Below are 14,159 nucleotides of genomic sequence, written 5' to 3'. Positions count from 1 at the left end.
CGAATATTTATTTAAATGATTTTAAACATATTCAGCATGTATATGTATACAGGTACATATTTATGCGTTTTCTACGACATTTCATTCATCTATTCTTTCTTTTTCTTTAAGTCTCTTTGTTTCTCTCTCTCTTTCTCCCTCTTTCCTTCCTTTCTGTCTCTTTCCCTTTCTCTTACTGCGTTTCTCTTTTCTTCATTTCAAATCAGGTGTCTATTTAAATTTCTAATTTCCATGATTCCCAATACGTCCTGCATCCATATGTATATATGTTGTTACATATGTGTATATATATATATATATGTTGGAATTTCATTTGTTTATTCTCCATCCCTGTTTTTCTTTTTCTTCTTTCCTTTCAAATCGTCCGTCTCCTCGTTGCATCGCAAGAGACGAGAAGAGCCCTGCGACTGCGCGAACGTTCGCACTGCGATCAATCTCGAATTTCACGAATTCTCTTCGGGAAGTATCCAAGGTAGGGATCTCTATCTGTGTGCATCTCTCTCTCTCTCTCTCTCTCTCTCTTTCTTTCTCTTTCACTCTCTCTCTCTCTCTCTCTCTCTTTCACTCTCTCTCTCTGTTCATATATGTGTAGATATATGCACACAAATATCGTACATGTTACACTACGGACGTTCATCCCCATTATTTATATTTTTATACCATTGCCTGTAGATTTTTCAACACTGACATCAATATATTCAAAAAAAGGAAAAGAAAAGAAAAAAAAATACAAAAGAAAAAAGAATGAAAATCGAAACTCGAGGGCTGACGAATGATCTCCGAGAAATCCAACGAGAATGCACGAAATTACTGAACGTATACGTAGATATGTATATATATTTTATATGTATGTATGTATGTATGTCGATATATATATATATATATATATATATGTATGATATAGATATGTATAGAAGATAATTCGTCAAGTTAATAAAATTATCGTGGGTAAAATCGATCGGATTAGTCGATTTAGTCCGTTTCTCGTTTTATACGGACGATCGGCGATGCGAGAAACGAGAGTAACGGAGGGTACGATAGGATAGTGGTAGTTAGGGACGGTAAACTTAGCTGGAATCGTATTTTTCTCGGGTTTTTCTAACGAAAACGACGGCGAGAGAAGATAAATGAAAAAAGAATAAGCGTGACTATAAATATCGACAGAAGTAGGTATAGAAAGGGGTTATTAAACTTCGACAAATTTCATGAAGATCTTGTCAAACGTATTGTCCCATAAAAAAGAAAAAAAAAATATATATATATATTAAAATGAACGTAACTATTCAAAGTAATTAAACAAAAGAGAAAATTCTCTGAGATGTAATCACGTATAAACCTTTCTCTCTCTATCTCTCTCCCTGTCTCTCTCCGTTCCAAAAGAAAAAAAAAAAAAAAGAAAAAAAGAAACTTCATATAACAAAAAATAAAGAAGATAAAATAAAATAAAACAAAATCTCAGACAGTGTTCAAGAACCGCTTGCCCTTTGCGCAACGATCAAACGAGAAGTACGTAAAGGGTGACAAGTTTGGTGTCAAAAAATAAAAAAAGGAAGAAAGAAGAAGATGAAGAAAGAGAGAGTGAGAAAGGGACAAATAGAAAGAAAAAGAAGAGAGAAAGACAAAGAGAAAGAGAGAGAGAGAGAGAGATATAGAAAGATAGAGATAAAGATACAGATAAAGATAGAGATAGATAGATAGAGATAAAGAAAGAGAGAAAGAGATAGGGTTGGTTCGTCCAACCGGGAGCATTGCATCCAGAAAATAAAGGAAAGTAGGGCTGGTAATCCAGAGCGCAGGGCAGGGTCTTACCAAGGCTTCTACTGATGTTTATTGAGTCGGTACGCGCACGCGCAACATGCAGCACTATCATCTCATCTCATCCAGCTCGTCTCATCGCCCGTGTACTCCTTTCTCATCCTCTTCCTCATCGTCCCTCTCTTTCTCTCTCTCTCTCTCTCTCTCTCTCTCTCTCTCTCTCACTCTTTTTCTTTATATATTTTTTTCAGCTCCTCTTTTTCCTTCTCTTTCTCTTTCTCTTTCTTTCTCTTTCTCTTTTTCTTTCTTTTTCTTTTTCTCTTTTTCTTTCTCTTCTCTCTCGGCACCTTATCCCATGCCTTCATGACGTCCATTCAATCCTATCTCATCTGCTCGACGAGCCCGAACCTCACCTCCTCGTTTTCATCCCCCTTTTCTTACTTCTCCCTTTCCTTATTTGGACGACACTCTTCTTCCACGGCCATCTCTCTTCCTCTCACAATCTTTCGCTCTTTTTCTCTCTTTGTCTTCTTAAAACGTCACGCTCTCGAATAACGCTATCACCTTTATTTCTTTTTCCTTCCTTTTTTGGCACTTTTCTTTCCTTTTTTTTCTTTTTTTTTCTTTTCTTTTTATTTTTGAAAGGGTCTCTTTCTTTTCCTTTTCTCTGTTTTGTTTTGTTTCGTTTCGTTTCGTTTTGTCTTGTCTTGTCTTCTCTCTTTTTTTCTTTTTCCTTTTGGTTCGATACAGATTTTTGGTTAGTGGTTGGGTCAGAGGGTGATAAAGGAAATGTAGATTTTGTCAGATTTATTTCCGCCGTTCGACGAAATTTTTATAATACGTTCGAATATAGTCGATCGATCGATAGAATTTTATTGACCTTCGTTTTCCGATTTGCAAGGTTTCAAGAGGAAGAAGAAAATAATTATTAAGTATTTTAGAATGACGCAAAGTAGGTCGAATTTTTTTTTCTTTTTTTTTTTTCATTCGAGATAACGTTATTATCACGATTTGTTCGTTCGACATTTAAGTTTCATAAATGAGGACTATGACATTTCAAGCATAACAATCGTTAATGATTTATCGATCGATACGAACGTAAAGGGGATGAGTGAACGTACTTATGACGTTAATAATAAAAAATTTTTAATAATTAAAAAAACGAAACAAAAAAAAGAGCAAAAAGAGAAAAAGTATTTAACTTGCGAACTAATTAAAGAACGAAAGCAATCGATGTGCTTATAGATATATATTAAGAAAAATATTTCAGGATCAAAAGAAAGACTTAATTAATAAATAAAAATAGAGATATTCGATAATAAAACGATATTATTGATATTGATCGATTAATTGAATGTAAAAAAAAAATTACATCAAATTAAATGTATCGAATCAATCAAATTAAAAACGAGAAAAAAAGGAACACGTGGATCCTAAGTGAACGACTATATAAAATCGCTTTTACGGGTTTGGAGATTAGTAGCGGTAAGCATTTCTCTGCGATCATGGCGATTACGCGCCTTATAATATTTACTACTCTCGGCGATTAAAGGCTCGTTTACGTTTGGCTGGTTTCGAACCTGGAAACCCCTTCGTACCTCCCTTCATTTTATCTCGAAATAAAATATATCGGATATAATTGGGAGGACAATTTATTAGGTATACCAATTAATGTACATTGAAATAATAATTAAAAACGAAAGAAATCAGAATCGTACGTTCTTTAAATTAAAACAAAACAAAAAAAAAATAGGAATTATTACTTGATATTTTTCTTAAAATCTTTTTAACATAACTTAATATTCTTTCATATACGTACATATATACGTGCATATTTCATTATATTAAATTATATATTAATCAGCTTATAAAAAAAAAAAAGAAAAATTATACCAAAGCCAATGTCAAGAGAATCGGTAAATACGCGTATAAAAAAAGAAACGTGTACAAAATGTGTTTAAAAAAAAAAAAGAAAAAGAAAAAGAAAAAGAGAAGTAAATAGAAAAAGGAAAGAAAGAAAGAAGAAAGAAAGAAAGAAAGAAAGAAAGAAACAGAAACAGAAGGGAGAAAAATGTTTATCGCAGTTAGAAAGAAAACAATTTATCGACCGAGTCGAGTGACGATCAAAGTATTAATTTTCGAGGGGTGAAGCTCGGTCGAGTGCTCGAGGTGCTTGAGGTTTGAACTTTAAGAAGAGAGAAAAGAGAAAAGGAGATCCACGATGATAAGTGGCGTCGGAAGCTAGCAGGCAAGCAAGTAAAAGAGAAGAGAGAGAGAAAGAGAGAGAAAGAGAGAGAAGAGAGAGAAAAGAGAGAGAGAGAGAGAGAGAAGAATAGGTAGGCAAGAATGTGAAGTAGGGTGATTCTGGCGAGGCCTCTAAGCGGCGGGATTAAGTGCTACGTAAATTCTTCTCGTCTCGAGTTCTTCTTTCTCACCCGTAGTAAAGAATCGCCGCGCGGCGCGCGTTCGCTGTTAAACGCATGGTCGATCCAAGAAAAGTGAAAGCAGTCGGCAGTAAATGCGGAAGGATCAGCTCTTCCTCTTCTCTCTGGACACCTTCATCCATCTAAGAACAAGTAGTTCAAGGCTACGACGATTTTCTAAATCGTTCTTTCCCATTCATCAATTTATTCATTTCCTTCCCTTCCAAGAAAAATTGTTACTAAAGCGATAATTAATTGCTAACGTTTTTTTTTTTTCTGCACGATCGTTGATTTATTACTTTCATCGAGCGTAATTATCCGATCGTAAAATTGGAAATTTTGTATCATTATTTTTATTATTGCGTGATATATTATCACGTTTTTCCTCGTTTCTTCTTTCTCGTCTTTTTTCTTTTTTTTTTTACCTTTTCGACGTACACCGATTGAAAGTAACATATGTTGCAATTAAATATTTATTCGTTAAACAAACCTCCCTTTTTTTCTTTTTTTTTTCTTTTTTTTTTTTTTTTCATTGATTAAATGTATGTAATATAATTTTTATTGGATATTTCCAGACTTCTTTATCGACGTACAAATCAACGCCATCTCTCGGGACTGGTAACGCGAAATTATTAAAAGTCACTTTTCGTTCGAACTCGTTTGGAGTACCATCTAGTGACAAATAAACGAAATTAGAATTATTAATAATGATAAAAGGAAGGTATTAACTCGGAAGGTACTTAATACCGACACTCGGTATTACAAACATCGTTCCGACAGATGGCACTGATACGTATATCGATAAAGAAATTTAACATTAAAGTTTCTGCTTATGTAATAAAAATTAAAAATTAAAATATATCAAATACACATAATTAATGTCAACGAGGAAGAATTATAAAAATAAAATTTATTCGTTACTTTCATTTTTAAAAATTGAATACGGTTGATTTAACTAAACGAATTGATGATAATTAACAAGAGTATATCAAAAGAAAAATTAATATTAGGATGATCGAAGGACGAGAGATTTATTGAAAATTATCATATCGTTATTATCAATAAATTCTTTATGCGTCATATCTTCTTTCTTTTTTTTCTATTTTATTTTATTTTATTTTATTTTATTTTATTTTCCTTTCACGCTATTTATATTTGAAAATAATGTTCTATTTATATTTAAAATTCATAGACAAATTTTAATGTGAAAAATAGTGTACCAGCACGGAAACAGTTCGTCAAGAATCAATGAGACCGGCCGATCGAAGTAACAAGTGTTTGTAATATGCATATATATATATGTGTGTGTGTATATATTTCTCTAGGAACTGCATCGCCTATGCGTCTCGTAATAACGTGTACACCAAACGGTAGTTTATAAATAGAATCTCGGAATAAAAGATTGAGGAAATGTAAATGCCGCGCACCTTGCGACGGATCGACGAACTACGAAGAAATGCGAATAGTACACGTAACGTAGTGATTTGCGAGAAAATGAAAAGCTTGACGCGAGGCGCGCTGATCGAATGTTAAAAAAGAAAAAAGAAAAAGAACACATAATATGTAATAAAATGATAATCCGTAAAGAGCAACACACACGCACAAAAAATCCAACGAAACACAAAGAAAAAAGAAACCCCTTACATCTTATCGATATATTATAAATAATAATTTTTGAAAGGAAGATGAGCGAAGATAAAGAGAAAAGAAATTAAAAGAAATAAAAAAAAAAAAGGAAAAAAAAATTCAAAACGATGAAAAAAGCACTCTATATTACAGAAAAAAAATTGTTTACTCTCCGTATTGGTTCCCTTCCGTTAACTAAAAAAAAAGATCGTAAATGAACGTTTTGATGAGAAGGACGTCACTTTCGACGGAGAGTAAAAAAGAAATTATAAAATAGAAAGAAGAGAAGAAGAAGGAGAAGAAGAAGAAGAAGAAGAAGAAGAAGAAGAAGAAGAAAAAGAAATAAAAACTGAATATTCGAGTTTTTTCCTCTTCTATCTCACCCCATCTCCTCCCTCTCTCAGTCCCATCGATCCGCGCCATATTTGTTTTTCACGTCGCCGAAGCAGATTTTTGCAAATCAAAAATTAAAAAAAAAAAAAAAAAGGAAAAGGAAGAAATAGGAAAAAAGAAAAAAAGAAAAGAAGAAAAGAAGAAGAAGAAGAAACAAGAAAAAAAATACAACAGTCTATAAATCGACACCTTATTCACAAATTCTACTACGAAATTATTTTCTGACGATCAATCGTGTACGCGCTGTATGTTCTTTTATCTAACTATCTGTTTCCCTCTCTCTCTCTCTCTCTCTCTAACTACGTATCAATATATATCTGAATCATGTATTTGTGTGAGAAAAATTCTCTTCTCGCGACGTCGTCCTCAATATCCGGAAAATGATTTTATTTCCTTTTTCTATCTCACCCATCCCTCTTCCTATCCCTCCCCACCCCCCTCCCTCTCTGCTTCCCTTCTCCTTTCTCGTCTTTTTCTCTCCCACCCGTCACCATCCTCCATCGCGTCTTCTTCCAGCTCTTTCTTTCTTCTCTATTCTTTCATGTAGATCTTGAATGGGTTCTCCAGGAAGCAGACACTCGCGATACCCTCGTCAAAATTGTATGAGGACAATTGCTTTTGCAAAGCCAGCCAAGCGAAGTTCATCTCCATCGCGCAAGCACACTCCATACTGAAGCGCGGTACTAAAACGTGATGAAGAAGAAAGATTTAGTTACTTCTTAAGTTGATTTATTCTTCGATCTATGTAAAGGTATATATATGTGTGTGTGTATGTATATGTTTATTAGAAAAAGTTGGCCTAAATTAAAATGAAAAAAAAGAAAAAAAAAGAAAGAAAGAAAGGACAAGATTGTATTTGTATGTATCGGCTATGTTATGTTTGATTTAAATGATCTATATATGTATATGAAAAATCATGTATGTATGTAATTATATTATATTGTATAGATCGATGAGATATGTGTCTAAATTAAAATTAAAAAGAGAAAAAAAGAAAGAGAGGAAAAGAATTGTAATTTGTATGTATCGGCTATGTTATGTTTGATCTAAATGATCTATCTATCTATATATATACTATATATATATTATAAAAAATAATATATATAATTATATTGTATTATATACATATATATCTATATATATGTGTGTACTGACCAGACGGATCGTCGTTATCCGTATGTCATAATCTCATATTAGCCGGACACCCGTGGTTCATCCTATATTCGACATAGAGCATGCCGGTATTGTGCCAATAATAAAGTGCTAACACGACCAGCGCGTGCCACCATTGATGAGACGAACCAACGTAATCGACCCAGCCTTAAAGATCAAAAGAAAAGAAGAAAAGAGAAAAACGAATTACAAAAAGAAAATAGAAATAAAATAAAAAGATAAGTAAGAGAAGAATGAAAGGATAATTAGAAAAAAAAGGAAAAGGAAATACAATTATTATTCTTATTCAAAAAGAACGAATGAATTCGATTAAATAGAATTATTCGTAGAAAGAGAGAGAGAGAAAGAGAGAGAGAGAGAGAGAGAGAGAGAGAGAGAGAGAGAGAGAGAGACAGGGACAGAGACAAAGAAAGAGAGAGAGAGAGAGAGAGAGAGAGAATGATCAACGAGGCATATCTAGAAAGATTTCTCTTTTAGGATGATGAAAAGAGAAAATTAAAAAAAAAAAAAAAGAAAAGAAAAAGAAAAAGAAAATTCATATATTAGAAAGTTGGTTGATTGTTTGAACCGTGAAAGAAAAAAAAGAAGAAGGAGAAGAAGAAGGGAAAAAATGTAGAAAAAAGATAAATAGATATATTGTAAAATATTTTACCAGGTAAGAAACGTTCAGGTATCTTTGTCAAATATATAGCAAATGCTAGACCACTAATGGTGTACATCCCAAGTACCCTTGGTAGTAACAATCTAACGATCGGATTGTCCATACCACCCATTGCTATACTCCAATGCAGCGTTGGCAATACTCCATAAACTGCCCAAGCTACGAACACAACCAGCTTCACATTCCCGTTAACATTCAATTTCGGTATCTGTAGTATCATTGCGAAGAGAAATATAACTAGGACTGTCACTAATATAAATTTTTGTAGATCCTGTAAAATATATACGTATATTTAATATATATATATAACGTTGTTACACATTGTTAAATATACCCTCATTTTTTTTTTGCATCTTAACAAAACGTCAATCCTACGATTAACTTTGCGAAAAAATTAATTTTTTATTTCGATCATTCTCTCTCTCTCTCTCTCTTTTTTTTTTTTTTTTTAAAGAGATCTATGAACGAGAAGAAGCACGAGAGCTCGGATTATTTATTGAACGATGTGACAAATCGAGGATAGAAATAATTTAATTGCGATAAATTATCTGCATTAATTATACCGTAGATTCGTTGTCGTTCTACATACCTTGTGACACCAAAAAGGCATAGTAAACTCCGGACATGTAAATCGATAGCAGGCTGAGTGCTATGCCGAAGAGATCGAAAGACAGAAAACACCAATAATCCTTCTCGCTTCGACAGGAGAATGTATGATAGACTGACGATAAGATCATGCATACCTAAGATAAAGAGAGAAAAAGAGACAAACCGAAGATAAAGAAAAAGAAAGAAAGCAAAAGAAAAAGAAAAAGAATGATAGAAGCAGATATTTTCGTTTAGTTAATTTAACGTTCATTTGATTTAATTGAATAATTAATTTACCTGAAAACAGATCAATAATAGAGCTACTATCACTTTGTCACCGAATGGCGCGTGTATATTTAACAAGCAAAGATCGTATAAGGTCAAACCGAAGAACAACATCCATCCGAAGATGTGACTCCATATGTTGATCGTCTCCGTTCGTCCACCCGAATATACTACCGAAAAAAAAAAAAATATTGCCAAAAAAAATAGAATCGTCTGAATTCCATCAAATAAAGAGACCAAATGAAAGAAAATTTTTATTCATTTTTATTCGATTTCTTTTTTATTCTCTTTTTTCTTTTTCTATTAAAATATGTTCATTAAAAATATTATTGAAAGAAAAAAAAAAAAAAGAAAAAGTAAAGAAAGAAAGAAAGAAAGAAACGAATTTGCTCGTAAACGAAAATCTCGAAATTTTAAGAGGATCGATAGAACGAAAAAAAAGAAAAGAAAAGAAAATTTTGTTTAATTAGAATTAAAAAAAAGTGATTCGTTTATCTTACTTTTTTTTTTCATTTTCTCTTGTCTTATTTTTCCGTAGGATTTGTTTCTTATCGGCGTCGAGCTTCTAAGGTCAATGGTCAAAGTTTCGCGATCGATTGACACATATCAAGGTTTCACGAGTGCGTTCATGCAAATGACATACTTCTAAGACTTCCTAGATACGTATGTATGTATGTATGTATGTATGTATGTATGTGTGTATGTATGTATGTAAGTATGAAAATATATAGATACCTTTCGACACATAATTTTGTAGTTAAGTATCCCCGATATCCATGAAGTATGTAAGGATTATGCTGAAGGTATTCGGGTGCATCTTTAAATGCTAACAATCGTCTCAATTTTGCTTCTTATTGTTCAATGATATGTCAGCCTTGATCGAAGAATCCGCCGGAACATGATCGCACTGTAAAAATATCGATTTAACAATTTTTTTTTTTTATTATAGTTTCTTTCTTCTCATTCGTGTTTTTCTTTTTCTCCCTTTCGAAAAATATTTTACATAGGTCTGACGTATTAAGATAGATATAGTAATATGTATATATCGATATAAAAATAGAATAGGTTTTTCTATTTGTTTTATTAATTTATAACTTTACTGTATAGCAATACATTATTTCGATTATTTTATTTCTCTATCTTTTATTTATTTCATTCTTTGTCTTTTATCTTCTAGAAAGAAAGAGATAACAAAATGATTTTACGATGGTTGCTTATAAAAAAGAAAAAAACAGAGAGAGAGAGAGAAAGAAAAGAAAAATAGTGATTAATACGATTAATAATTTGCAAATGATGACTTATTGAATTGTACTTTTCAATAAGTCGAACATATTTTCTTTCGTAAAGCGAGATTATATACTGTCAAGTATAGACAATATTTTTTATTTCTTATATAATAATACACATATTCTAGTATAATAAAGTAAACAAAGAAAAAAATGATAATTAAAAAAAATAATTCAAACGAGAAATTCGCAAATATACATTTATTCGCGATAAAAATATTTTATCATACTCGCCCTGCGTCCTCATTGAATCGTTGTATCATATATTTCACGTGTGATTAAAAAATGAAATCATTGACGAATTATATAATATAATTTAATATGAAAATAATAAAACATGTAATTTGGAAAAAAAATCGATAAGAAAAATGATCGATCGTTCATGCGACGATATTAAATATATGTTATTATAAAAAAAATTCGATGGATGACACTCAACGTGTAAAATCATAAAGGAAGTATATCTAAAATTACTTATCAATTCTCTTTATTATATTTAATTATTTCTATAATTTTTTCTTTTGTACCTTTCTTCTTTATTCCCATACTATTTATAGTTAACAATGGAGACTTTTGCATCACGTAACATAAATACGTGTGTAATATTGTATTTGAATATATATGTATGTATGTATGTACATATATATCTATAAAATCATAGTTCATTAGCATTACAACCATTGCAACTATTATATAAGAAGAAATGCGATTAGAAAAGGAAAAATAGAAATGAGAATTCTTAGAGGACGATCACTGACATATATCATAAGTCAACCATGCGATCACAATGCAGATACACACAGATACACACATATGTATATATTTCTTTTTTAATTTATTAATTTACTAAGTTTTTTAATTAACTAAAGTTCCAAATTTTTTATAATCAAAAAAAAGAATTACATGATATGATATATACATGAAGCATAATATGTGATAAATATATATATATAAAAATGATATATGTAATATATATTAATTATATATAATGTTATATATATGTATATGTGTTAAATTAAAAATTTATATATATATATAATAATATATATATTAATTATATAATATATCTAATATATATAATTTATGATATCATAATTTATGTATATATATATATATGATATTATATGATATATATAATAAACAATGAAAAGAATCGAGGCTTTGTTCGTCACATTGGCATGAAATGAATATAATGTCTTTTTATATTATTATTATAACAGATGGGGGACGGAAATCAAGAAAGTTTTTTGTTGTGTAATTCCAATCGACCTCAGACATCATTAGCGTGCAAACGTCAGTCGCGCTTTAATGAATAATGACCAACGTAATTAAGTAAATGGTAAATACGAGTTTCGTCATTTTTATTTTTTGATAATAGGTAAAAGTCTAATTATTTCTGAACAATAGTACTTTCTGTTCCTTTATATATATATATATATATATATATATATATATATATATAATATTAGATATATGGTATAGTAGATTATGATAACATTACGATATTATTTATTATAATAAAATATATACATAATCTATACTTTATAGAATAGCTCGAAAGTAAAAATTAACGAAACTTCATTTTCGCGACTTTCCCTATTTTTATTTCATTCCTTTTCGTTTTTAAATTATGAAAAACACATCAATGATAAAAATTCGAAACAAAATGCTATATTTATCTGCTTACGAACATATTCTATATGAGGTCAATTCGAAAAAAAAGAAAAAAAAACAGAAAAAGATAATAATTTCGCGAATAATTTTTACGTTCATTAATGTACAAATTTAATTCTTAAAGGATATAAAATAAATTTTTTTCAAATTACCTTAACATTTATACAATCGCTATTATATATTTACATATGTATAGACTTGTTACTGGTGACGAGGTTGTCCTAGTAATCCCAAAAACTAATCAAGCGTCGATACTATTCCGATATAAAAAAAGAAGAAGAAGAAAAAAAATATCTGAAAACTCCTTTAACCGTAAGGATTCTTAGGACAAACTTAAGAAAATGAGGTTAATAAGAAAGGTGAATATATGATCGTGTCTATACGGATGTTTATATCGCGAGATAGGAAAGCGTTAAAGTAGGCCACAACGGGACCGGTCTATCATCAGAGTGTGTCAAGTTTATGCCAACGGGCTAGCAAGTAAGTATATATGTGCATAGATAGACATATATATGTACACACATAGATATATATAGAGACATAGCAAAGAATGTCGCCATTGCAGTAATTTTTTCGGTCATGATCGACTTAAACGTCTCTGAAAAATTTATTGATTCAATGACTGTAATAGATGTACCAATGCAGATGTTTTAACACACACACACAATTCGGTATTGTCCAAAAGATAAATAAATAAAGCGAATCGTCAAACATGGAAAATTAAAAATTATAAAAGAATGTGACATTGAGAAACGGAGCGTATCGTGTATATCGTCATTTTGCATCTGAAGGCCTTTCGTGAAAGCTTAAGAATATTCTATGAAACTTCAATCGTTTTCATATTGGCTTTGTTTGTATGTAAATTAAAAATCAATGAATAAGGACGACGTATATGACATGAAAAGATCTTTGTTTAAAAAAAGAAAAATTATTTTTCCTTTCGTTCGGTTTCATTGGAATATCCGTTCTTGACGAATACGATGATGAATGTTGTTTTGAATTTAAATGAAAACGAACAATAAAACGATAAAAAAGTGAACGAAATGTACATAAAACGATAAATATTGATTTCCTTCTGTTTCCTTCGAGTGAAATACGAATAATTCAAAATAGTTTTACATGGAAAGAGAACAAGTGAAGAAAAATAAAAACAATGGTATTAATTTTGTTTCATTTCTTTGTTTTCTTTTTAGATGATTTGAAAAAGCAAAGAAAGAGAAAAGAAAAGAAAAGAAAAGGAGAGATATAGAAAGAAAATAAAAAATGAAATACAAACTGACCTTTCTGATGAGACCTTGAAGATGATCTTGTATCGTATCAACTTCATTATTATTGTGTGGCTTTTCTTTAGGCAATTCGTCCTCGATTGGGTCGCTCACCTTCTCCACACCTGCCAGTAATTTCATCATCGAGTTGGCCGATGTTTGTTTTCTTGTTCTTTCTTTTCTTTTATCTTTTTATTTTGTTTTCTGCATACACAATATATGATTACGAAATGAAATAATAAATATGAAGAAAGAGAGGAAAAAAGGTAATAAGAAGAAGACAGTAAAAGAAATAAAAAGATCAGAAATTTTGTAAGTACAAATAATTTTTTATAATCTAAAACTGGTTTCAAAACCTGTTTCGATCGACTAGAAGGATTAATAGAATAAAAGTAAAACCGATGAACGATGAAGCAAAATAAATTTTTATATTAAAAGGATAAAATTATTGTTTTTTCTTCTTTCTTTTATCGTCAAATTTTTAACCCAATTTTTTATCATTCATCACTATTCAGAAAAAAAAAAATACGATGTAGTACGCTCCGATAAAAGAAAGTATTGGAAAATTGGCTACTAAATGAATATATTTTTAATGAATAAATAAAAAAATATTACTCAGTCATTTACTTAAATATTGAATACTAAATAATGTTTCAGCTATCCAAAATTTTACTTCTTTTTTAATGAAAAATATAAACTATTGAAAATTTCGACATAACTTATTGGCCAATGCAATACATAATTAATCATTATTTATTGCGTCAGTATATTTAAATAAATGATCAATATTTATGATGACATATATAATCAATACATAATATAAATGATGCAATTTGGACGTGTAATCCTTACATCTAATTATTTATACTTAATCAAAATATTCATATATATTAACAATGCATTTTATAAAATGCTTATCATTAATTAATTATAATACCGACCGAATAAATAAAAATTATATAAATTACAAAAAAGAAAGGAAAAGAAGAAGAGGAAGAGGAAGAAGAGAGGAAAGAGAGAAAAAAGGAAA

At 30.4% G+C, this 14,159-nt stretch overlaps 1 protein-coding gene across 1 annotated transcript; it reads right to left on the bottom strand.

Moving 5' to 3' along the window:
• Positions 1-5,184: 5,184 nt before the first annotated feature.
• LOC127067094 (progestin and adipoQ receptor family member 3) lies at positions 5,185-13,270 on the bottom strand. The gene is given in 9 exon segments (XM_051001623.1): positions 5,185-6,880; positions 7,353-7,517; positions 8,023-8,302; positions 8,621-8,635; positions 8,637-8,774; positions 8,917-9,054; positions 9,056-9,074; positions 9,640-9,754; positions 13,141-13,270. Coding segments are annotated over 8 exon segments (975 nt in total). The 3' UTR covers positions 5,185-6,880; positions 7,353-7,377.
• Positions 13,271-14,159: the final 889 nt, after the last annotated feature.

The sequence above is a fragment of the Vespula vulgaris genome, chromosome 10 (genome assembly GCF_905475345.1).
Source record: "Vespula vulgaris chromosome 10, iyVesVulg1.1, whole genome shotgun sequence".
NCBI classification, from domain to species: domain Eukaryota; kingdom Metazoa; phylum Arthropoda; class Insecta; order Hymenoptera; family Vespidae; genus Vespula; species Vespula vulgaris.
Note: the sequence above shows the minus strand (reverse complement) of the source record. Positions and strands in the feature narration are given on the sequence as shown.